Source organism: Sphaerodactylus townsendi, linkage group LG08, assembly GCF_021028975.2.
Source record: "Sphaerodactylus townsendi isolate TG3544 linkage group LG08, MPM_Stown_v2.3, whole genome shotgun sequence".
Classification (NCBI taxonomy): domain Eukaryota; kingdom Metazoa; phylum Chordata; class Lepidosauria; order Squamata; family Sphaerodactylidae; genus Sphaerodactylus; species Sphaerodactylus townsendi.
Window position 1 is genome coordinate 41,549,768 of NC_059432.1, and position 25,576 is coordinate 41,575,343.

At 41.6% G+C, this 25,576-nt stretch overlaps 1 protein-coding gene across 1 annotated transcript; it reads right to left on the minus strand.

Moving 5' to 3' along the window:
• Nucleotides 1-1,318: 1,318 nt before the first annotated feature.
• GLRX3 (glutaredoxin 3) lies at nucleotides 1,319-24,673 on the minus strand. Its single transcript, XM_048505545.1, has 11 exons — nucleotides 24,440-24,673; nucleotides 21,175-21,283; nucleotides 15,292-15,366; nucleotides 14,583-14,784; nucleotides 7,533-7,705; nucleotides 7,376-7,437; nucleotides 5,500-5,557; nucleotides 5,087-5,139; nucleotides 4,266-4,305; nucleotides 4,094-4,186; nucleotides 1,319-1,595 (listed from the first exon to the last, which is right to left on the minus strand). Exons 1-11 carry the CDS (start codon nucleotides 24,529-24,531, stop codon nucleotides 1,545-1,547), a joined length of 1,008 nt encoding a protein of 335 aa, XP_048361502.1. The 5' UTR covers nucleotides 24,532-24,673; the 3' UTR covers nucleotides 1,319-1,544.
• Between the last annotated feature and the right edge of the window lie 903 nt (nucleotides 24,674-25,576).

Here is a 25,576-nt window from a genome sequence, read left to right on the forward strand (position 1 = left end):
CATCACAGTTAGCCTAACATATCTCGATAGGCTTGTTGTACAGATAAAATGGAAGGGTGGAGAATAATGTATGCTGCTTTGAGTTCTTCGGAGAAAGAGCAAGGCAAGTATTAATACCCCAGCAGCCATCCTGCTTCAAAGGTTTCTTGAGAAGTTCTTTACAGTCCTCTTAGTTTTCACCATCCTGAATTATTTTGCATCATTTGTAGACATGACTATTTTGCCCCAACAGCAGGTTGTTTTGAAGAATTAGCACCTCTCCCAATTTAGATCCCTGAACCTGACAAAACTGATTTCTAATCTGTAACCTTGCACCCTCACCCCATGACTGCCAGACCGCCCACATTTCCATGCATCCCTCTTTTCATCCAAGAAGCTCAAAGCAGCATACATGGGTTTCACCAAAGGATTAGTGAAGCATGACTTCTATTTGCAGAAGCTAGGCAAGGCTTGTTCTTCTAGAACAGGGCTCGGCAACCTTTACCACCCAAAGAGCCATTTGAACCTGTTTTCCACGGCCCCGAAGATCTACCGAGCAGGAGAGGCGGCTCCACACGGAGCCACCTCCAGTTTGGCTCCTCCACTCACCTTTCCTTCCAGCGCTGCTTTGGAGGGACACACCCACGCTACCTCTGACCTCCAGGCCACGTGGAGCCACAGTATAAGGCTGAAAGAGCCACATGCGGCTCCAGAGCCGCGGGTTGCAGACCCCTGTTCTAGAACAAAACAGTATCAATAATAATGCTTTCTGCACATTTCCTGGAGAGACATGAGGTTAAATGATTGGTAATTTCTCTGACCTGTTCTAAAAAAATCAGCATTGCAGTGGTTACCCTCCAGTAACTCTGGAAAAATGCTTACTAATAAAACTGCATTTTGGTTAAAATAACAATTTAAGAACTCTCCGATATATGAGGCCAAGAAATGTTGACTGGTTAACTTTTCACTTTCTTTTACATGAACCATCTCATGACTTCCACTTGATTCAGTTCTTAAGGTGATCTCTGACCAAAATGCAATGAACTGCAATGAAGTTTTGCAGTGCAATTAAGCTTTATTCAGCTTTAACTGATTTGTCTTCTAACAGACCAGCATTCTCCCCGTTTAAGTTTGGCAACCCTAGGGAGCCACCTCAACCCTATTTCACCAACCCCTTTCCACAGCTTGTCAGTTAACAAAAGTACAAGTAACTCAGATACTATCTGTGAGGTATCACAGATGAAATTGTTCTTCACAAGGCTTGAATGTTTTCAAAGGATTTATGCTCACCAATCACTTCTGTGAATAAAAGGAAAACAAAAATACTGTGAAACGCACATTTTGAACATTCCAACTTTAATTCAATTTGAAGATGGTCACAACTTTGCATTTGGGGCAAAAACCTACATTTACATAAACCACTAGCATGGCCTTGTGAAGTATGACAAACTATCAGAAATTGTGTTTTATTCCTTCTGTCAGGATCAAGTCATAAATTGTTCCACTGCAATTTTTTTTTGTTATGCTTTGTATTTGAATAGTTTGTATTAATGTGTCCATTTGCATTAATTTTCTCCTTTCAAAACAGATGATAATTCTCCATTTTCATTCAATTCCTGTAAGGGGGGGGGGGGCGGGGGGGAAGAGAGAGAGAGAGAGAGACAGAGAAATAGATTAATCAATGTTTCAACAAGATCAGGTAAACAGTGGTATCCTCCTCCCGACAAACTACTTTGTTATTTGGCATTTTACAAGTCATGATAGTATATCTATCATGATGATAGGGATTTTCTCTAGAAGGTTACTTTAGAAGAATCCCTCACTATGGAACCACCTTCAACTGGAAATCATATCTGGGTCAAGAGCCAGACACAACACAAAAACAAAGCCTTGCTGGAGAATCTCAGATTTTTGGACTGAGGCAGCAAAAGCCATGGCATACCTTCTATCACCAACAGCAAGTCATTTTCTGATGGGAGAAGACACATAATACTGTAATATCACTATGATTACAGACTTCTAGAAGGGGAACATGTCCTAGAAGAAGAACATGCCCCAGGCGTCATGTCAACACATGGCAAAGATTAATCGTGTTGTAGTCTTTGACTCTGATCACTATCCCTGTTTAATTCCTAGGTCAAACACACTCCCTAGAAGCTAGGAGGGTGGAGCAAGTGTCCCAGCCAGGAGATATGCTTTTGTATCTTTCTGAAGATGCATGAAGAAAGAACATGTAACAGAGGATTAGCAGCTGTTGCCAAAAGTTCTAATTCTCCCTTACTTCTGCTGCAACCTCTTTCGCAGTGCAAACCAAATAATGATGTTGCTCTTTGCAAATGTCTGCATCCATGTCAAAAGCAGCCACAAACAGTATTCAGAGGGGGTAAAGGAAACCTCACAGTGGCAACTGCTTTGCCAAATATTATAGGGAAGAGAAAGGGAGGAAGTATTTTAATGGTCCCATCCAAAGGACGGGGGGGAAGGGGAATCCGCTAATGGGAACAGCACACAGCTGCACTGGCTGGGTAAAGGGACAAATCTGCTGGCATGCAACCATCATGGCCCTCCCTGGGGCTGGGACACCACGCTGGATGCTGTGTCAACATCCCAGTGCCCCTGCTGCAACTGGCATAGTGAAGGCGTGTCTGGGGAGGAGCCAATGTTAGTCAGGTTGCTCCCAGTCATTCGCTGTCTTACACCGGCAGCCAGCAATTTAGACTTAAGCCATCAAAAAGGTGGCGTAAGTCTATTGAGCCTCAAGGGAGCTTCTCAGCGGTGGGGAGGCTTTTTTGCTTTGCAAGCATCCCTTCGCCTCCAGGAAACCTCTATGGGAGTGATGTGGCGGCACAGACAGCTGCCTGCCTGCTTGTTTGTTTGCATGGAGCTGTAAGCTGCCAATTAAATTTTAAAACGCAAAGAAATTCCTTATCCAGAAATAACGAAGTGAATATGAAGAGATCCTTCTCTTTAATGAAATACATCCAACTGCAGCCTTTGGCCTGAGTGTTGGATCAATTTCAGCTAATCCATGGTCTGTAAGATCTCCCTTCTTCCAAAAGAAGATAAAAACAAAGATTACAGAACACACATTAACCAACGCCAAATGCTAATTTTGCCACTGTTTAAAAAACATAAGGATCAAAAAATAACCTGCAAAAGCAATCCATCTGGAAATATTTTTTTAAAAAGCCAAGATCAGCTACACAAGCTAACACCAACTTATTTTTAAAACCTAATGAGATTTATTGATTCTGTCTTCCCAGGAGTTACAATGCCTATGGAATTGGCTATAAAACATTCAAGACAAGAACAGGCTCAAGAGCATTTGGGTTGAGAAGCCTGTGCCTGTTGTGTTACCGGGGGGCGGGGGGGTGGGGGGCGACGGACACCCACATATACACACCCCAGAAGACACAGTAAAAAAATCAGATCTATTTTTGTTGCTAGAGGGGTTTTCCCAAAAAATATACAATAAAATCTTACTTTGCCTCAAGAACAAGACAGTTTGCTAGGTAAAATGTCATCACCTTATTTGAGAAAAAACAATGTCAAAAGGCAAAACTAAGAAGCAAATGAAACCTGTAAATGCACCCACAAGGGAGAAATGGTTCTTATAGAAAGGTAACTGACTGCTGTCAAGAAAATACATTTCAGTGCTATGTTAGTGGGCAGTACACTGGAGATTTAGGACTCCTTTCACCAGTACATTAAAGCTAGTGACAGTCACAGGAAAGCCAACAAAGTCATTCCATTTTAAATCAAGAGAGGAATCAGGAAAAAAAAAGCTGTGCATATTACAATTTTCTCACACACAAGCAACTATCCTCTATGCCGAGGATGCCCAGTATTCCAGAATCTCTGGTGTTTTGACAAGCAGCAGTCAAGAAGACTTCAATATGTCATCCAGATGACCCACTGTAATGGTAACCCAAACTGTACTTGGCCAGGTCATGGTAGTATGCTGAGGGGATAACAGGAAAGCCAAATTTCTGAACTCCATACAGTAAGAATTAAAACGGGAGAGGTCCATCTCAGATTGTGACGGTGCAGTTCGTAAGAACTTTTGTGAAACTGAGGATTACACAGACCTGTAAGTGAAGAGTTCTTCTCTTACCTTAACAATATCAAGTCCTCCGACAAGTTCACCTTTCACGTACAACTGTGGATAGGTTGGCCAGTTCGAATACGTTTTTAAACCTTGCCGCACCTAAGGACAATACCCTGGTCAACATTGCACATTATCGATTTCCAGGCAGATTAAAAAGAATGAACCAATGAAACATTACCTCTTCATCCTCCAATATATCAAATGTCTCATAATCAGCACTATAAAGGCAAAGGAAAAACAAGAAAGGTTTTATTATGCAGGCTAGGGATATTCAACCAAGTTGGGCAAATTCCTGTCACTTATTCTTAACAGTTTAAAAATCTCAAGACTTGTTGTCCTCAAACATAAGTGCTTGTCATGCTACGGTGCTTGATCTGTACATGGTACTCAGTTCTGCCACTGGAACGCAAAAGGATATTTACTGTAAAGATCTAATGCACTGATTTGTTTAAGTCAAAGCACATCACAATCAAAGATCCATTAGCCACTAGTGCCAATGACCCTCTGTGATGGGGTGCAGGGGAGACCCCAATTCTGCTTCTCATATTAGAGAAGAGCCAGCAGAAACTCTTCCACCACACACACTAGGGAAGTTGGAGCTCATCCCAATTTACAGGATCAAGAGAGTTACAGAAAATGCCAAATTTGCAATAAATGCTTCTTTAATCCTTCCACTGCCTATCACATGTTGAGCATTCTGGCTGCCCTGATCTCAGTCTGGGGAAGGGGTGGGGGGGAAATCCATAAACACAGTCACAGGCCTTCTACAATGCCTGAGATTTTATTACTCCACATACGCAAAGAGGCGCTGCAGAGAACAACATGGGCCAGAGAACACTAAGGAGAAGGAGCAGGTGGACAACATATGGAAATGGACCTGGAGATGCACGTGTGACACTGAGGATAAACAACTTGTCAGTTTAAGAATCAATGGGATGGTTGTTTTATCCTCATTTTTGAAAGAAACAATGCATTTAAGACTGAAAAAGACCTCCATACCCAGAATTGTTTAGGATTTCTATGATTTGCTTGCTGAAGCCACACTTCGCTGCCTGCAATAAGAAGAAAATACTGAGAATGATGCTTAATGTACTAGAAAATATGATAAGCATCCAAAGTTAAATTTTAGAACCTATGAATGCCCTTTCCTTGAATCATCAGGATGAGGGGCACTCAGGCACGCCAAACATCTCCCCAGACATGTTTTATTTCATTTGTCCTTGGGGACAGAATGAGCAAGAATTTGAACCCAATTATCCACTACCCATTTCTTTAGCCACAAATTTCAGAGGTGGCTGCCTGCACACTGAGCACCCAACCTGGTTTCCAGCAAGCTTTCTATGTCATCCCAAAGTCAATGAGGAGAACTTGTTGGTGTCAAGTATCCCAGCTGACACTTCCTTGTTTCTCACCTGTTTGTTCCCTTTCATAAACAGCATCACTCTAGCTTTATTTATCAGCTCTTTGAGTCTGGAACAGGAGAGAGAAAATGCATATAAAATTAATCAGTTAAAAACTCAACATTTCCTTTTTGCTGCTTACTACCTTTCCAAACACTGCTCTATATAATGTACCATCAAATGTTACCCTGGTATGTACATACTTCAAATAAAGATACTTCTTGTAAAATTAATGGCTATTTATCATTATGTAAAATTACCTTAAATGCAGGTTCAAGAATTCTGTAAAACAGATTTTTAACTACTGAGTTTCACCCTAAAGTCACAAAAATTGACATTTGGGACAGTTAAGCACTGCACTGAGTTTAAGTAGCAATAAATATTGCTACTGTAAATATCTTATCAATCAACTAAAAATAAAAATAACAAGAGGATCACAAGCCAATACACAGTAATACTCTCAATGGTACCCTCAAGCCCACTTAAAATCAATGATTTTCAATGTGCTTCTCTATGAGCTGGACTAGGTCATGGATATTATTGTGCTACAGATCCTAACATCCTGCTCCCTTTCAGAAGAACTCCCCTTCTTGTAGAAGTGCTTCTCCAACACACACAAAGAGAATTTCTCAGGCAAGGCAGAGCATAGGGGAGGCTTTTCTATGATTACAGCTGTACTCCCATGACTTAGGATCCTAGCTACTGATTATGTCTTCTTGATTATCCTAGTTCTCTAAATCCTACACAAGTTGCTCTGCAATCCCAATTTATGGACTCCATAAACTATTTAGAGTTTTCTACATTTAAACTCCTTCCTTTAACATTTGTCAATCATGTCCCACAAGCAATTGGACATGTTGTTTTTGGTACTTGGAAGACTGCAAAATAATAGCATGGCACTAAAAGTTTTAGCTCTTCAGTATGCTGAGCACTAAAAAAGGGTTATCTTCAGCGTGCCACCAACCACTAGCATTTCAAAATATCCTGAAGCACCAACAGTGTGCCCCATAGATAAAAACAGGGCATTTTGCCAAATTCTCTTCATCCAGTGCTCCTGCCAAATGATATAAAGTATATCAGGGGACACCAGCAGTTAGATTTGCAGGATCAGTATCCAAAAAACATCTGATTTCAGCCCATTTCCATATTTATGAAGTACATAAAAGATAAGCAGACACTAGACTTTCCCCAAAATTATGCCTAGTGGTGGTCAAGAAGCATCTCAGAGCTGCAGTGATCCCACTATACTGACCATGAAGTGAACACACACACCATAGATACCTTTTAATTCTTGAAAGAATTCTTGAAATTCTGACTACTGGAGTAACCTGATATGCTTACACACACCCCTATACTTTCTCTTTACGAATTTCATCAGCCCCAATCTGCCCAAAGCCCCATATGTACGAAGTACAGATATAGCTAATCATCTGTTCTTATGCCGATCCTCTTATGCAGCTGGAATAAAGGGGAGCTACTTGCTAAAACTGACAGCTAAATGGAGAGGGGCAGATGATGCTGGGTCTGCCCAAAACCAAATAGTAAATTTGACTTAAGCTCTATAGGCTGATTTGGCTTAACCTCTATAGATTACTTGCATAGTTTTATTTGCTAGGCCCAGCAAACCTCTGTGTACAGCGCTAGAAGGTAACATAAGGATAAGGCCTAGGTCTCTGTGCTATTTGCTGGACCTTCCAGATAACTGGTTGGCCACCATGCGAAACAGGATGCTGGACTAGATGGACCAGTGATCAGATCCAGAAGAGCTTCTCTTATGTTCACAAAAGCATAACACAGCAATAATTTCAATTTTCAAAAACTGACTGACAGGATACATGCCACTCACCTTACATGACAGTAAACCAACAGAAGATAAAATACACTGTACCTGTCCTCCAATTTGTGTGCCTTGGGACAAATGGTATCCAGTTCTCCAGAAGCCTCCAGCTCCTGAAAGTAAGATATTTTGAGTTCACAGTGGACACATTCTGTTGTATAAAATAAAACTGACAGGGTTTTTAAACACAGATTTTGCATTTTCTGACCTTGACAATATCCAGCCCACCTATTAGTTCTCCAGCCGCATATAACTGTGGATAAGTAGGCCAGCTGGAATAGATTTTCAGACCTTGACGTACTTCTTCATCAGAAAAGATATCAAAGCTGCTATACACAATGTTATGCTTGTTAAGAAGCTCCACGATTTGTCTGCTGAAGCCTAGAGGCAGAAAATAAGAAAGGCACACATTTGAATAAGGCTGTACCAACCTTTGACCCAGGAAGTGTCCCAACATCTTTAGCATGACTTATATTAATGATGCACAATCTGTACAAAGATTACTTGCAGATGATCCCATTCACCCATCACAGGAATAAACACCCCTTACTTAGGGTAACTTGCCTTTTAGATTTGTCGATAACTGAATTTACATTTTTGCCATTCTTTACTGTAGTGCTATGTTTGTCCGTAGGATTTAACTCTAACCAGACAACATTTTGCTAGGATGTTCTATAATCAGGATTTTATGAATCTGTGCAAGTATGGAATGGGATCCAGACAACAAGTGTTGGTTTCCCAAGAATTCGTACCAAGAATTTTAAAGTCATTTTCTAGTTGCCAAGACAAGCGTGCAATGGACAAGCAGAGACCCACACTAGCAAAATCACATCGCACAGTGCCATTTTGCCGGTGTAGAACATTCTTTCAGATCATCATGTATCATCTAAATATAATCCAATTTCTGATTTGTTTTCTCCCTTCACAACACAATACCATCAACAAATGATTCCTGAATTTGCTTTTCAGGAAAATACCTTCCTAATGACATCTAGCTCTGATTAATCCCAAGAAATGTTACTAGTAATAACTTCTAAACAAAATGTGCTTAGGATTGCATCCAAGAAAATTGAACTCGTTAACCACAATGGACCATTTCTGAAGAACTGCTTGCCACAAATGCAGAAGGCTACCCAACTTCTTCTATGCAATGAAGCCCAGTTATTCAAGGATCAGCTCCCATACTCCATGAAAAAAACCTCCACATCAATACTTTTAAAATCAAATGTTTAAACCGACAACCTAGATAATATTGATCTTTCTATTGTCTTACAGTGTAAAAAAATCTTTCTTAGCTAACAAAACAGCTTATCAAAGTAGCTTTGTTTGTTATTGAAAAAAATCATAACTCATGTTCAAAACATTCCAAAAACTAGAGTTTTAAATGAGACTTTAAAAGTTTCAGAAGTGTACGCACAAAAGGACCTTTACATGATCTCTGCCTGGCAAACACATCCATTATACTTTTGATTTGTACTATAGCTTAAGGTCTCCAAATCTACATTTGAGCCATGAGCAACTAACATTTATTTATACAGCTAGGCTGCTTTTCTTCCCACAACTGAAATATTAAGTTCTTGTACAGCCTGAAGTGAAACAAGAATCCTGAATTTTTTCCCCCCTCATTCATCTGGGGAGTTCATTAGTAAACAGCTACAGGCTGATTGCTGATGGTTATTCTGCTGCCGATATATTAACTCCTTTCTACTGTAAAAGACTGAGAGAAAACGCTTCATTTTAGCTGTAGGCAACTACATGCAGATAAGAAAGATTGATTGGTGGGGTTTCATTTGTAAGGGTTAAAGCGGCATGCTGGAAATGTTATGCTTAGGGACAAAGTGACAACACTGCTTTATTCCATTAGCAAAAAAAAGACTTTCGGCACAGTCACGATCTGAGCAATACGAAAGCTAATGAAAGCAGAAGTGTAGACATGTGAGCATGCAAGCCACTGTATGAGTAAAGCAGATGCTGCTCTGGCTAGCAACAGACAGTTAAGTATAATTACAATACTAATGATGAAAGCAAGCAAGAAGCCTGTGAACACAGAACCAAGGGACTGGACCTCTTTTAACACAATTACGAATTGGCTTTCCATAGGAAAGCCGAAGATACAGAACATAAGAAGGATTTCTGATCCCATACCAAGATGAAATTTTACAATTGACAATCTGTAATCAGTATGGAAATCAGTCTGGCCACAATCCATCAAGCAATTCTCCACCACAACCTGCATTGTGCCAGAACTCTTAGTTGCCCTTGCTTGGGCCCAGAGCTGCTGTTGCAGGCACAGAAAAACTGAAAGGGCCAAACTTCATTGGAAGAAAGAAGCAAAGAGAGGTGGAGCAGCTACTCTAATGTAAAGCTAGAGTTTACTCGTTCGGATTCTACTGCAGTCACCTTTTGCGGTCCTCCTGTGGGAACCAACCAAATGTGAGAGTTGTTGTGGTTAAAACAGGTAAGAACTGAGGTGCCGGAATGAAATGTACTGGCTAGTAATGTGCTCAGGGCTAACACACAGTCCAGCCAAGGCAATTTCATACAGAAAAAACACAAACCAAGGGGAAAATACATCTAACAATAGTCATCTATTCCTAGAAAAACTTAAGTTAGGATAGGAACTTTTGTTCAACCTTACAATTTTAAACTAATAGAATACAGAAATCATACCTAGCGCAATCTACCACTTACTTTGGCAATTTACTGTATTAAGTAGAGTACCAGATTGAAGAGTTGCCACCTGGAGACATGTCCTTTCCACCTCTCTCTGATTAGCATACACTGGTGGAAGAAGGACATACCACTTGGTGGAAGGACATACCATTCTGATTCTCATTCTTGTAGAAAGCAAAAAGTGCATGCAGGACAGTGTCCTGAGGACACTACATGTGCACCCATCACTTAAATTGGCAGTAATTAAGTGTAATGCTGTTGTGCATGTTCATGCACCTATTCCCAGGAAGGCTTGTGCGTGTGCAAAACAATAATTCTATGTCTGCTAGAGCCAAAATCACAAACTTGGATCGTACAATCATAGAATTGGAAGAGATCACAGGGGCCATTAAGTCCAACCTCCTGCCATGCAAGAATACACAATCAAAGCACTCTTGACAGATGGCCATCCAGACTCTGTTGAAACCCCTCCAGACTCTGTTGAAACCCCTCCAAAGGAGACTCCACCACACTCCAAGGCAGTGTATTCCGCTGTCAAAAAGTCCTTATTGTCAGGAAGTTCTTCCTAATATTTAGATGGAATCTCTTTTCCTGTGTCTTGAATTCATTATTCCTTGTCCTAGTCTCTGGAGCACCAGAAAACAAGCTTGCCACATCTTCAACATGACATCCCTTAAATATTTAAACATGACTATCATGTTCCCCCTTAACCTTCTCTTCTCCAGACTAAACATACCTAGTTCCCTAAGCCTCTACTTAGGCATGGAATCCAGAACTTTTACCTTTTTAGTTTCCCTCCTCTGAACTGTTCAAGCTTGTCAGTATCCTCCTTGAATTGTGGAGTCCAGAACTGGACACAGGTGATGTCTGACAAATGCAGAATAACTATTACATCCCTTGATCTTGACACTACACTCCTATTGATGCCGCCCTGAATTGCATTGGCTCTCTTGACTGCTGCATCACACTGCGGACTCTTATTCAGTTTGTGATCCACCAAGACTCCTAGATCCCTTTCAAAAGTATTGTTGTCAAGCCAGGTAGCACCAATCTTATATCTGTACATTTCATTTTTTCTGCCTTAGTGTAGTACCTAACTTTCCTCCCAGTTAAAATTCATTTTGTTAGTTTTGGCCCAACTCTCTAATCTGTCCAGGGTATTTTGCATTCTGACCCATCCTAAGGGGTATTGGCTAACCCTCCTAATTTGGTGTCATCTGCAAATCTGATTAGTGTGTCCTCTATTCCTTCATCCAAATCATTGATAAAAATATTGAATAGCTCTGGGTCCAGGACAGAACCCAAAGCACCCACTAGGGTATGCCTTCAAGAAATTCCCATCCATCATGCACTCCCTTCTCTTTTAGTATTCATAACCACGGAATCACACCCAGTAGTTTCCTAAGTTTACTTAAATCAGCTTTCTTAAAATCTAGAATACATGTCTGACTACCCTTTCCATTTTATAATAAACTCCAGGAGAACACGGTCACTCCCACCTAAGGGTCCTACGACTTCCACCCCATTAACCAGGTCATCATTGTTGGTTAGGAGCAGATCTAAAATAGTTAATCCCTGTGTTGCCTCTTCCACCTTGTGGACGATGAAATTGTGTGCAAGGCAAGTGAGGAATTTGTTGGAGTTTGCCGAGTTTGACTTCCAGCAAATACCAGGATAATTGAAATCTCCCATTACTACTACTACTCTCCTATCTGAAAGTTTGGTCATCTGTTCCAGGAAGGCATCGTCCAACTATCCAGCCTGGCTTGGGGGTCACAACGAGATCACTGTTGTGTCTGTCCCCCTTAATTTTTACCCAGATGCTCTCAATCTGGTTTTCAGAATTTAAGTCATGGAAGCCGCTGCCTCACTAAGGCCCTTTCTGGAAGGATGCGAGCGGGGGTGCATCGGCATAAACAATGCCAACGCACACACACACCCCACCCGGGACTGTTCACATGGACGGTCCCAGTAAGGGTGCAGGCGGCAGCGCAGCCTTGCACAGGCTGCGCTGTCCCTGAACGCTGTCCCTCGTCTCCTGGCTTCCGGCGTATCGCAGAGGCCAGGGGACACCCCGGTGCCGGCTGGAGTGGCAGCTCTGGAGTCATAGGCCAGGGCGGCGTGTCCCCTGGCCTCTGCAATGCACCAGAAGCCAGGAGACGAGGTACGGCGTTCAGAGATGGTGGAGGGGAAATGGTGCCTTCCAGCCGGTTGGAAGGCGCTGCTTCCAAAAAGCAGCGTCTTCACGCTGCTTGGGGGTGGCGAGGCCAGTACTGCTGCCATGTGAACCCCTCCCCAGGGACGGCGTTTTTGCCGTCCTTGGGACGCTCTATTCCGTCCATGCGGAAAGAACCAGAGACTGCTCGAAAGAGCTGAATGATAGTTAAATAGAGCTGGTGACTCACCAGAAGCTCCACCTCTCAGAAGTCTGTGGTTAAGCACACAGCCAAAAACAAAGAAAAATTCCCACACAAACAAAAGCACTCCCAAGCCCTCAAAAATAAAAAAAACATACACAGTTTAAAGATTTGGTTTTAAGGTTAACCCTCCAAAAACAGAGCTTATCTTTTGATCTCTGTTCAGCTTCCTGAACAATTCTTGCTTAATGTATTGTCGAAGGCTTTCATGGCCAGATTCAACTGGTTGTGGTGGGTTTCACGGGCTGTGTGGCTGTGGTCTGGTGGATCTTGTTCCTAACTCTTCGCCTGCATCTGTGGCTGGCATCTTCAGAGGTGTATCACAGAGGGAAGTCTGTTACTGTGTATCACAGAGGGAAGTCTGTGATACCAATTCTTCCTTACTCTCCAGCTTTACAACCAATTCTTGCTTTCTCTCCAGCCTTACAACACAGCCCTACATGCACTTTTGATGAATAGTATACACTGCACAGAGAAGTCTTCCCAGCTGAGATTAAAAAACAAAAAAAAACCCAGCCTAACTTTGCCCTAGTTTACATTTTCTGCAGACAATGCCACTATCAATAAAACAGGTTCTCCTTGTTATAATACCTTACAATTCTGGAACCCAATAATTATGTAAAGGATTATTTGGGCCAAAGAACCCATTGATCTGCATTGCTTAGATCCAACCAATTCATTAATTACAGTAAACCCTCACTGTTCATGGATTTATGTTCTCAGTTATTCAGTCTGATCAAATGAGGTCTCCAGCCTGTTCTTACTCATATTGTGTCATCATTGTAACCACTGTATCATTAAATCTTGCATGAAATTGGGTTGTTTTGCTACCAAGAGGCAGAAGCACCTTGCCTCCCGCTATTCATGGATTTCACCATCTGTCATGATCCCAGGAAGAGATATTATCACATAGGATAAGGGTCTACCTCTGCAGAAAAATAATGAAAAACCTAGATATAAGGATCAATAATACAAAAACAGTCTTCAAGCTACAATACTAAATTGATGCAAAGAATCAAACATTCTTCATAGTGCTATCCAAACATTCAAGGAGTCCTTGAACAAAAGACAACATTTTAGGTTTTTCAGTAGAAAAACATTTTTCCTAAGCAAGATACATATAAGCATAAGCATTTTATTGTCATTGTGCACGCACAACGAAATTTACAGCAGCATTCCTCGATGCACACAATTTCAGACTCATACCCCCTCCTCACTTTCCCCTTCCTCCACCCCTTCCTCCACCCATATAGAACACCAGGAAAAAATGGTGGTGAACTTCTAGGGCCTTGAGGTAGGTGGGTAGGTTAGAGAAATTAGTGGATTGGATGACTTCTAGCAGAGGAATCTCACTGATCAGAGTTGAATTTGAAAGGGTGCCTGTTCTTCCATTTGTCCCATCTTTCAAACCTGAAGAGTTCCAACTTTGTTTTAATGACTCTACTTGTGGTGTTCTGTAAAGGTTATACAGTCTTTTTTTTTGGGGGGGGGGGGAGGTCCCCCTTCTATTTACAGCCTGTGTTAGATCAGGGTCCTACTCCAGATTCTCACATGTAGAAACAAGCTATATTCACAATGGACAAGAATTTCTGATGATACTAGACTGAAGTCTAGCTTTAAAGGTTTCTGTACACTGCGTTACACAACTTTTCATTGATGAGTTATAGGTAAATTTCAGAAGTGGAGTTTAAGTTAATAAAGCCTGGAAAACACTGCTTTAGCTCAAAGCAGTCCTAAATCTGTACTCACTCATGCAACACCTCTACATCAACACAGCTAGGCTTGGAAACTTAAGACATCTTTGACAGGATATTTACACTAACCCTAACTGACCCCACCAGGACTTAACTGCAAAGGCCTGCTGTTTCCTCACATCACATATGTATTTCCTCAAGCTTAGCAAAATGGCAGGGCAGACTACAGCCCAGTGAGCTGCAGCAAGTTAGAACTGAAGCGATCAAGCAAAAAAAGGAAGCCGAAGCATGACAACTAACATTTGTATTGAGGTGACCAGGACAAAGAGCCCATTCAACTCAAGGTGGCCAAGAACATCATCTCAGCAGCTCTAAAACTTACAGAAACTAGGTAGAAAAACTCAGTGCATTCTGTAGTTTTTTCTTTGTGAAACAGTCCTGCCACATTAAACAGAAATGAAAAGCTCTACTTACCACATCGAGGCTCCTGAGGTGTTCCCTTCATAAATAACATGCAAGGGGCAGCGCTGATCAGTTTCTTGAGTCGTGTGTTAATGTCCTCTTTAGCCCCGTCATTAGAACCAGGTGGAACAGATGAGCTAGTGGCATGGCGCTGAACTTTCTTGGTCAGTTCAGGTGCATGAGCTCCATCTAATCGGTCAATCTTTTGGGAATTCTACCAATAGAGAATAGCACAATATAGTAAGTATTACTGCCTCCTGAAAAGTATCTAATGCTGAAAATTCCCTTCATCTCACACCCAATACATCTTACTGTGGGATCTGAAGCAAAGCCAGTTCAAATTCTCTAAGTGCTTCCATTGTGCAACCCAACTTCAATCAGGTTAATTTTCTTTAAAAAGGAAATGTGAACCCACGACTAACATGTAACGCTTTAGTTAACCTAAGCTCTATTTATTCTGTTAGAAATTGTCCTCTTAGCAACAGAATAACCTGCCAAAGTTTTCTGGGCAGTTTTCATCAGCTAAGAACTGTAGATGACAGCTTAATCAAAAGCAACCAAATAATTTTCATTTCCCATCAAAATGCTTGTGAGTTTTAGCACAAGGGAGCCAGCCACACACATTTTAAACTAAGCTCCATGTAAACAAGACATTCAAAAGTCCTACAATTAGAAATAAACTGTTTCTTTCCACACACACACACAAATCCATTAAACTTACCTTAAAAAACAAGAACGTTGGAACAGAAGTAATTTCATATTTCTCAGACACTTCAGGAACCGCTTCGGCTTCCAGCTTTTAAAAAAGGCAAGTCATAAAACATGGTTTTATTTTCATATTCTTATTTATGGTTTAGACTGTGCTGGCGGATCTTGTCTACACTGTACCTTTTAGTCATGCTAAATGTTTTAAAAGGATTTCGGTCTAAACGTTTGTGACACATTTGCATTTAAATGAAACTCACAGGGCAGGCTTGTCATCCACTGAGCCTCCAGTGTCAAAACAGGTTCAGAGGTTTTTATTTTGTTGCACATTTCAAAAGATGCCTCGAGGCTGTGAATAAAATTTTTGGTGCACTAGTGACCTAGTAAATTTTCAATCATATGCAGCTACTACTATATTGAAATCCATAAATCACTGACCCCAGTTATGTCATGATTACAGTGCTTATTTTCTGCCCACAGCAATTCTTGCTGTTTGCTCTATTGACTAATTTCAAGAGGCAGTACATCACGACTGACATTTGCAGCCTTCTGCAAATTATGAAGCAAAAAGGGAGTATTTCTTCAATAAACTATTGATGCCTGCTAAATTTTAGCTTTTAACTCCTACAAGGCTGCTAGATATTAATATACTACTGATTGTGGAGCCTGGACAGATAATCAGACATGAAATGACAGAAAATGCAAACAGATTTTCATTCTTGCACAAAAAAAGCACAGGTATGGGTTCAGTTCACACAAAATACCAGGCAATGGTGTAGTGTTAGATGAGCCATGCCTCCAGTTCATGCAGCTCCCTCCTCCCCTTGCTGCAATTCTCTGGCTTGTTTGGATGGCAAATGCAGACCATAGCTTGCCATCATAACTGGAATGACCAACAGCAGTTTGCTTAAAATGGGGAATGAATTATAATGCATAATGGGAAACACAGGAAGGAGCACAACAGAGTAAGATTCATGCACATAACAATTCATGACTAGCGTTATGTCTACATCCCATGCTCAAATATCTAAACTGCCAATGAACAAGATTGAATGTTTGTGAGAGGGAAGATAAAATAAGGACAGTTCAATTAAGAAAACAGTGGTCTGAAATGGAAAACAACAACATGATAGTTAACCCCGACAGCCCAAATAAGCTTCATGGACATAAAGACAAGATATGCATTTACCCCACATTTCAGATTACCACACAAAAGCAAACGATGGATGGGGGTCCCAACATGGTTTGCAACTATCTTGACAAGAAGTTCACAAGACCAGGAGAAAAGGCTCAACGGCAATTTTAATTTGTATGTGTGTAACATGTCAAACAGTCACACAATATAGCTTGCTTATTGATGCTATATGTTTAGATAATACACATGAAAAATAAGGTATAGGCTGGTTTAGTGTTTTCGTGGGAAAGGGAGGGAATAATGTAGAAGTATTTTGCAAGTGGGTCCTGAAATGTATAGTAAGTTTAGAAGTGGGTTCCACTTCAAGATGTTTGAAAAACACTTCATGGACTCAACATTTACTGGAATACTCAAGTCCCCAAATCATTCACAGAATACATCCATCAACATTCACGTGGTAACACTGCCAGAAACTGAACACAGGTCATTTTATATGTATTGTACTTTACAAGTGTATGACACAAGTTCAGCACTGTACTCGAATGCACTAGTTAAATAACATCTACGTTTCAGAACAGCAGGAAGCTGGAAGTGAAAATAAATTATCAGATATAAGAAACAGTTTCAGTTTTTATTTGGAATACATCAGTTTTTAAGCGCTGACAGGAACGATGAAAAAGGCACTCAAGAAATAATTGCAAATCACCTTTAACATAAGATGACTGACAGGCCAATCTGAAGCAGAGTTATTCTACTACAAACCCAATGAAATCTATGGGCTTGGACTGGAGCTAGCTCTACACAGAATTGAACTGCAAATTTTCTCACAACTCCTTACAATTGATTTGAAAGCTCCCCAATGCCAACATGCCAGGATTTCGTGGTTGTTTTATTTGGGAAGGTTTTCTGTGGTACTTTGTTTTAGTCTTTGTTTTTTATTGTGATTTTTCCTACTGCTTCCCTGTATTTTTCTACTGTTCCTTTGATATTTTCCTTTAGGGCAGTCCTCCTCTTACAGAGCTAAGACCAACCAGATTTCATTTTTGAAAAAAAACCCCAATAATGAAAACCTCTTACCACGAGGAAAGCTTTCATGTCATTGAAAAGGGTGGCCATTCTGAGGCGACACAGCCACTTCAGAGGACTATATTAGACTGAATTAGCTCAGTGAGTACAGCTAAAGAGACCAATATGCTTTCTGTTTTAACATGACTGATGATATATTTTCCTATTTCTTTTTTTATAATAATTCATTCTAAGCCCCATCAGTTTTCTTAATCATTAGCATAAGTAGGCAAACAGATTAGAGTCTATAATTAATTTTACTTGACAGCACAGTGAAAGGCTTGAAAGATAACATAACTTTCTGCTGTAGCTATCAATTATTAGTAGAAACCTAATATTTACCACTCTGCTACACATAATTCTATTATCCCAAATGCAGATCTGTTCCATACTATAAGTTCTCTTGTATGCTATGCTTCACTCAGCTGTTTACTATTTAAATATGCCTGTTACATATTATGACACGAAGGTGCAATCTTCAGATTGCATAGTATGTTTAATGTTGAGTTTCTTCAATAATACTGCATTATCCTATTGTTTTGATCACTAAGTAAGCACTGCTGAAAGAAACTTACTCCCAGGTAAACAGAATAAGATTATAGATGTATAGTTTTTAACTGAAAGCAAACCCCTACTTCAACTAACGATCCAGCAAACCAGTTTTGTCGGCTTCAAATTTGTCTCAACAGTTCTGGTTGTAAACTATCTTAAACTTCTATGTCTCCACTCTCCTATTGCGGTCTGAACCTCTCCCGCTGCAAAAAAAAAAAAATACTGCTCGTTGGGACCCCTAGGACCAACCTGGTGGGAGAGCTGGAGGACTTCTGGAAGAGTTAAGAAACCAGCAAAAACTACACACACCTTTCACGCATGGATCTTTCCCATGGGATTCGATCCTATTGGCGTATTTATTCTTCAACATGTACAAGGATAAAAACATAACAGTAATACACTCTTCATCTAATCCTTCAGTAAGACTCTTACTGAATAATCAGCACTCTTCACGTAATCCTTCAGAACCTCACATTCCAAGGATGAAAACAACCTGGTAACCTTGCAGCTCAGGCCAAGTTCCCTGGTTCAAGATTAAAAATATTTATCTTCTTCTTTCCATATTTGGCCCTGCCTGTACATTCCACTATGCCAAAACAATTCCCAGCATCCGTAAAAGTAAAAGCAGTTCCAGGATTCCCTTTGGAAAGCTGGTTCGGAGCTTAAATAAAATCATATCAATTTCTGTGACATACAGTCATAACTAATTATCCTACTGCTTCTTATCTTTATCCCAAATAATCCCCCTGACAAGAAAAAATATTTTTGAAATCTAAATGCTGTTTGTTTAGTGTCTTTGTTTTATCTTCTGTTACTGGGGCAAATAAAAAATTTTTCCACATAACATACCTCCCAGTTTATTCAGAATGCTACTTCCAAATAGCTTCAATATCTGTAGAAAACCCAAATGATTATTGTATTATTAGTTAACGGTTACTTCTTCTGAATAAAAGTACGAGTAAATAAATAAGAGCATTTATTTGCCTAACCAACACCCTCCCTGCCTTGATTAAAAAAATGCTTAGCACTTAAAAAAAGTACAACTACCCTAATCTCAAATCCTTGTTTAAGAAGAGATTTAAGCTTAAAAGAAGATTTAAGCTTCAAGAAGTAAGAACATTAACATTTAGCAAGATCTGGCTAGTTATTCCAAGGCAATTTTTGGTACTGAGCGCTTTCCACATCTGTTTCTATCCTCAGATCTATGAGCCACAGTACCTATGCATCCATAATCCTCTTGACACCCATCCCAGAAATAGCATTTCCCACCCCTCACTCTGCATCAGGGCCCCCCCCCCGCCGCCTTCCTTCAGTCTCATTCGACTAATTTCTACTCTACTCCCCCTTCATCTGTTCTGTTGGACCCCATGAAGTTTTCAAAAATCTTGTCTTTGGACCTGGCAAGAGAGTCCAATCACCTTCTGTTTTCTTTACATGAACTAATGGTCAACATTTTTGCAGCCATTTCTGTCAGCAGACAGTTTTCGCTTAGTCTGATATTCACATGGCAGCCTTAGAGATGGGAATTGGCAGGAAAATTTACTGGCAGTCCAAACCATCATGAACAGAGTAGTATCCACACTGAAGACCTTATTCTAGTGGCAACAATATTTGAGGGCAGAATTGCACTGAGACTTTCTCTTCCAGAGTTGTTGTTTTTTAATGTGTACAATTAAGACATTGTGACTAGTGTATGAAGTGGGAAATCAGCCTAGAGAGAGAGAAAGGGCATATTTATTCTCAGGCTGTTTTATGATGAAAGTTGGGAGAAGAAGAACTAAAAGAACCTGAAAAGAATAACCTTAAAACATTAATCTTCGCCATATAAGTACAACCACAACCATTTCACCAAACCCACCCCACATCTGCCATCCATATCAGCCTCTGCTAAAATAGAGCTAAAAGGAATTTTTGACTTGGAAAAGCTATCCAAACATTAATTGTTGTATTGGATAAGGTTCACATTACAGTAATAAAGATGCCAGCCTCCAGGTGGGACCTGGGGATCCCCTGGAATTACAGCTCAGCTCCAAACTACAGAGTCCAGTTTCCCAGAAGAAAATGGATGCTTCAGAGGTTGGACAATATAGCCCTGTACCCCACTGAGGTCCCAAGCCCCATCCCCAAATATCCAGGAGTTCCTAACATGGATCTGACAACCTTACCCCTGCCCCTTCTATAAACTGCCAGGGGGACCTTGCAACTCCGTACAGTAACCATCACCTCAGCAACACTTCTCAACGTTTTCAATCTAAGACCATTTTAAACCTATAGCATGCAAACTTTTATTTTTCCCTCTCACATGCCCTAAAGATTTCTCCTCTCCCCATTACCCTGGCCACCATTAAAAGCAATGTGTCTGTCCCATTTTCCAGACCTAAAAGAACTTCAAACGGAGGCTACTGAAATAGAGCAGGAAAACATGAGAACGGCCTTCCTTCTACTTCAACCTCAAACAACTTTTCATTTCTATCTAATGCCAGTTCAATATCCCTCGTGGTCACACTGCACTGCCAATGGAAGGCCTTCTCCCATGTACAAAGCACTCAAGCACTGGAAATTTCACAGGACAACAATAAAATAGGCGGAAGAAGGTCTGAGTTCTCTCCTTTTCTCATCAACAAAGTTCAGCTGCTATGAACAGCTATGCAAAAAGTTTATAAGCCAACCGTTTTCTCTCTTGGACTGTGGAGCTTCTGCCCCCCAGTCTGCCAATGACAGTGTCAACCAATTAGTTCCTTTTCTATAGAAATCCAGTTTGGGATGCCAATTTCACTCCTACACGAAAGTGAATAGGGTTTTCCGCACCAACAGGCACTTTGCCAGTCCTCACAAATCTCAACATTGACCATCACCAAAGGCACTCTTGGATCCCTACCACATAATCAAGCAGACGAGGCTATTTGTTTGGAGAAGAAAAGACATTCTGATATCAAGTACACACTATTTAAACTGAGACTAGGCAACAAATAACATCAATAGGACCCCCATGATAGCAAAAATGTATCCTACTTGCCCAGCTTCTGGTTCTGGAAATTCTGACAACCTGGGACAATTTGTTAAGGCAGCATTTTCATCTTCCCCACTATTTATGCACATAGCCAGCAATCATGCTATACCATAATGTATTTTGACAGGCTAACTTACTTTCACAAATGTAACCCGTGGGTGTTCTTTTGACAATTCAGCCATGACAGTATTCATTTGAACACACTGAGGAGCCCATGGGGCCCAAAAGTGAACCACCACCAGAGACCTGTGACAAAAGAGGGAACATACAAAGGTTAAGTATTGACAGTATGACAATATGACTGACAATATGAAATAAAACTAACTGAAACCACAACAATACCTATTGTTAAAGAATATTTAGCAAAAGCCTAGGAAAGATCTTTCTCCACCTGAACCTTTGAAGAGCTGCAAACAATAACAGCTGGCAGCTGAAGCATATCACAAATCTCAGAGTCTCTCCCATGACTCTGCTGAGGTCCTACATTTAAAGTTTGATACTTCAATTCCATTAACTCATTTGGGCTTCTACAGACTTTTTACAGTCACCTGAAAATCCACAAAACCAGTTCAACCAGCCCCTACTCATGACACCAAGCACCAGAAGAGTGTCAATCCAGCAGCTTCCTTGATGAGTATAGTAGATATTGTGATCCAAACCAGAACATGTACTTTGTTCTGTGTGCTAGCTTTTGCCACACCACAACCACCCTCTCATGGCTGGATAATCAGTCATGGAAGCTTTTAGAGAGAAAATTCTCTGCACAAAAGGGAACATCCAGGAAGAAGAGAATGTCCCAGGATATTTGTTCTACTGAAATCTTTGAGCACAACAGCCCTGATGTCAGCAAAACCTGGTAAGACAGAGAATTATTCACAATGCTAAATCCTAGTGGGAATCTGTACTTTAAGTGTGGCTACATGATTTTTTAAAAAGCACTACCATGGGGGGGGGGGGGGACACAGAAACAACTCACAGCAGCACAAGAGCGGAAAGGTTTAGAGCCCCTTCTTCTCCTGTGCTGTTCTTCCTCTTTTATTTGCAGCCTCTACAGAATGTTGTTTGAAAACGCTATTCCATTTCTCTCATGTACAATATTTTTCATGAAAATGAGCACAGATTTGTATATTATTTGAAAAATTATATTTGAGCAAGGTTTAGTAATATGCAAGGGTGGAAAGTGCCGTCAAGTCACAGCTGACTTATGGCAACCCTGTAGGGCAGCGGTTCTCAACGTGTGGGTCGTGACCCCTTTGGGGGTCGAACAACCCTTTCACAGGGGTCGCCTAAGACTCTCTGCATCAGTGTTCTCCATCTGTAAAATGGATAAATGTTAGGGTTGGGGGTCACCACAACATGAGGAACTGTATTAAAGGGTCGCGGCATTAGGAAGGTTGAGAACCACTGCCGTAGGGTTTTCAAGGCAAGAGAAGTTTGGAGGTGGTTTGCCATAACTGCCACCACATGGGCTGGGAGAACTGTGACTGGACCAAGGTCACCCAGCAGGCCTCATGTGGAATCAAACCTGCTTCTCCAGATTAGAGTCTGCCACTGTTAAGCATTACACCATGCTGGCTTTTTACAACACATGCAAACTAAATAATTCAATGTGAAATAAATCTTTGCCCCACGGAAATTAGTGGCAGAATTCTTACATAGATTTTAGCATTGTGTTTTCCCTGAATGCTGAGCTGGTGCTACTAACTGCCTGTGCATATCCAAGCATATTCCTAAGCTGGAAGACTTCCACAGCAAGGTCAGGATGCGTAGCTCACTCATTTTACTCAGCAAAAACAAATCTAAAGAAACATCCAATGCAAGAATTTTAGCATACACACATTCAAGTTCATTCCTACAAGAAGAAGAAGAGTTGGATTTACATCCCCCCTTTCTCTCCTGTAAGGAAAATCAAAGGGGCTTACAAACTCCTCGCCCTTCCCCCCTCACAACAAACACCCTGTGAGGTGGGTGGGGCTGAGAGAGCTCCGAAAAGCTGTGACTAGCCCAAGGTCACCCAGCTGGCGTGTGTGGGAGTGCACAGGCTAAAGATGCACCTAGAGATCTGAAGGATGCTATAGTGGACTTATTAAATATTTTATTTTTATTGTATTTTTGGACAGGCCTGAAGTTGAAAAAATAGATATAGCAGTTCAAAACCACATTTTCAAATGTTCACACAAGACAGGCTACTGTTGGGAATATTACTGCCCAATCCAGGGGTCGGGGGTGAAGGGAGCTTTGGAGGTGGCAAATCCCTACACGGGTGGATTTGCCTTCCCCATGGCATTTACCCTGGTAGAGAGGCAAATTCATTGGCAGGCAGCCACAGTGGCACTCCTTGACAGCCAATTACAGCTCTGACTAGTAGGTCATTCCAGAGGGGTGACCCATGGGTGGAGCTGACATTAGTTGGCTTCCACCATAGCAGCGCCTCCCCGGGCTCTGGCATCTGGGTAGAATAAGCCCACTGAGCCCAATGGAGGGTCTCCCCATGCCACTGAAAAGCCCTCTGGAGGCAGCAGGGCGGCAACACAGCAACGCTATCCCTGCCTGCCCCAGAGTTCTGGATTTGGCTGCCCATGCCATGTAGATTAAATTTACAGGCTTCAGGCACAGCACTAAACTCTAGCAATTGAAGCATCCCTTCGGAAAAAGTTCTTAGCACATCTGCTTAACTCTACTAACTTTGGTTTGCTAGATATCCTTTAAAAATAAAGGCCAATCCTAGTGCCAAAAACCTGCATATACCAGAAGGGCTCCAAAAGCCATCTCTATCTTCAGGAAAAGGAGTAATTTTTGAAAGAAAATGCACAGGTATTTACATAAAGAGAATACAGAGGCCAGAACACGGTTACTGAGCCCTCAACAAGGTCCTTATCTCTTCTGCAGTTTAGGTGCCATTCTTTGGAAGCATAAACTTCTTGAACTCCGTTAATAAAAGGAAGAATTTCTAGAAGAGAATTTCCTGGACTTAAACTTCACTGGGAGCCACATCACCTAAGTTGTAAACTTAAACTTGGAAAGGGCACTGCACGCTTAATTTGTATTTCACACACCCCTAGACTGGGATCTGGAGTCAAAAACCCTGATAATATATTATCCTCCTCCTAGAAATGATTAAACTGAATTAACACCCCCCACACTAGCAAACACAAAATGGACAAGCAGAATAGCAAAAAGTCCATCCCTGGACCATCCCAATGACTGAGGAGAGACGCGGGAAAGTAATAACATGCAGGTAACTAAACCCAGAGGCAAGTGATCGTGTGCAGGCAGCATCCGTGTGGCCTTGCCAACATGTCCCGCACGGCTTTCCCAGGCCGGCTTCTCTTCTTTTCCCTTCCATCGGTCACCAGTCTGTAGTAACCATAAGCAGATCAGGGAATAGAGAATCCGACGTACTTTCCCGGCTGCTGCAGCAGCTGCTGGAACCGGTCGGAGGATGTCGCTTCCACCACGGCAGCCGCCGTCCCTCCCTCCTCCGTCGCCGCCATGGCTGGTGTTGATCCTCCCCACCGGGGCAAAGCACAAGGCGTTGTTAAAAGCGCATGCTACACCTCAGCCTATCGCCTTGCCCACAGTGCCTCATTGCGCATGCTCCTCTTCACTTAAACGCTCATGCCACCCTGAGCCTATCACCTCGTCCGCAGCCCCTCATTGCGCATGCTCATCTGTCGCTTACTTGTCGAACCCGATACCATTTCGAGAACGGGTGCTGAAATCTCGCGCATGCGGGCTGAGGCGAGAGCGTGAGGTTTTGTTTCCGCCCACAGTTCTGAAGTGCGGTAGCTGCCTCGAGCTTCGTCATGCAATCTTACCTAAATTAATAGATTTTACTCACTCCCAGGTAAGATGTAGACAGCAGAAGATTGCCATTCTTTGCACTATTTACTATTTGGTAGTAAATCTTATTGCTGGGACTGCCTTCCGCTTAAGCATGCATAAGGATGACCCATGCATTCCATTCTTCGAGCCTGTCTTGGGAGTGGGGTGAATCCACTGGATTCTTTATTTATTAGTAGTAAAAGAATCCCGCATGCGGCAAGTATGGATCTAAATTTCTTGCTGTAATAAGCGAAATGATCACTGTCAGAATTCTGTAGTCATGTAGACCATATTGCTGTTTTTCGAAGTGTTTCATCAGTACCATCAGGCTATCTTGAGCTTGTACCACATTTTCAGATTTGCTTATACAAGCAACAGCTTCCAGAGGTGCCGCTTCTCCAATAGGTTCACCTGCATTCTCAAGTGGCATAAGGTTGCCAACCTTTAGACGTTGGCTGGAAATCTCCAGGAATCACAACTGATCTTCGAGTTGCACAGATAGGTTCCCCTGGAGAAAATGGCTGCTGTGGAATCTAAATCCAAGTGAGGACCCTCGCCTCCCCAAATCTTGTCCTTCCCAGGCTCTCCTGGGCTCGCATCTCCAGGAATTTCCAAATTTACAGCTGGCAACCCTACTGTGGCTCAGTGGAATGCCTGAGCAGATCAGAAAGGCTCCCACAGTCAATGTGCAAAACAGTAATGGATCCCAGTGGC

Coding starts and splice junctions, on each gene's coding strand:
- GLRX3 (XM_048505545.1), bottom strand. CDS start 24,531: ATGGCGGCGACGGAGGAGGGAGGGACGGCGGCTGCCGTGGTGGAAGCG. Junction 7,438..7,532: donor GTGGGCTGGATATTGTCAAG/GTCAGAAAATGC, acceptor TCTTACTTTCAG/GAGCTGGAGGCTTCTGGAGA. Junction 5,558..7,375: donor GCACACAAATTGGAGGACAG/GTACAGTGTATT, acceptor CTCCTGTTCCAG/ACTCAAAGAGCTGATAAATA.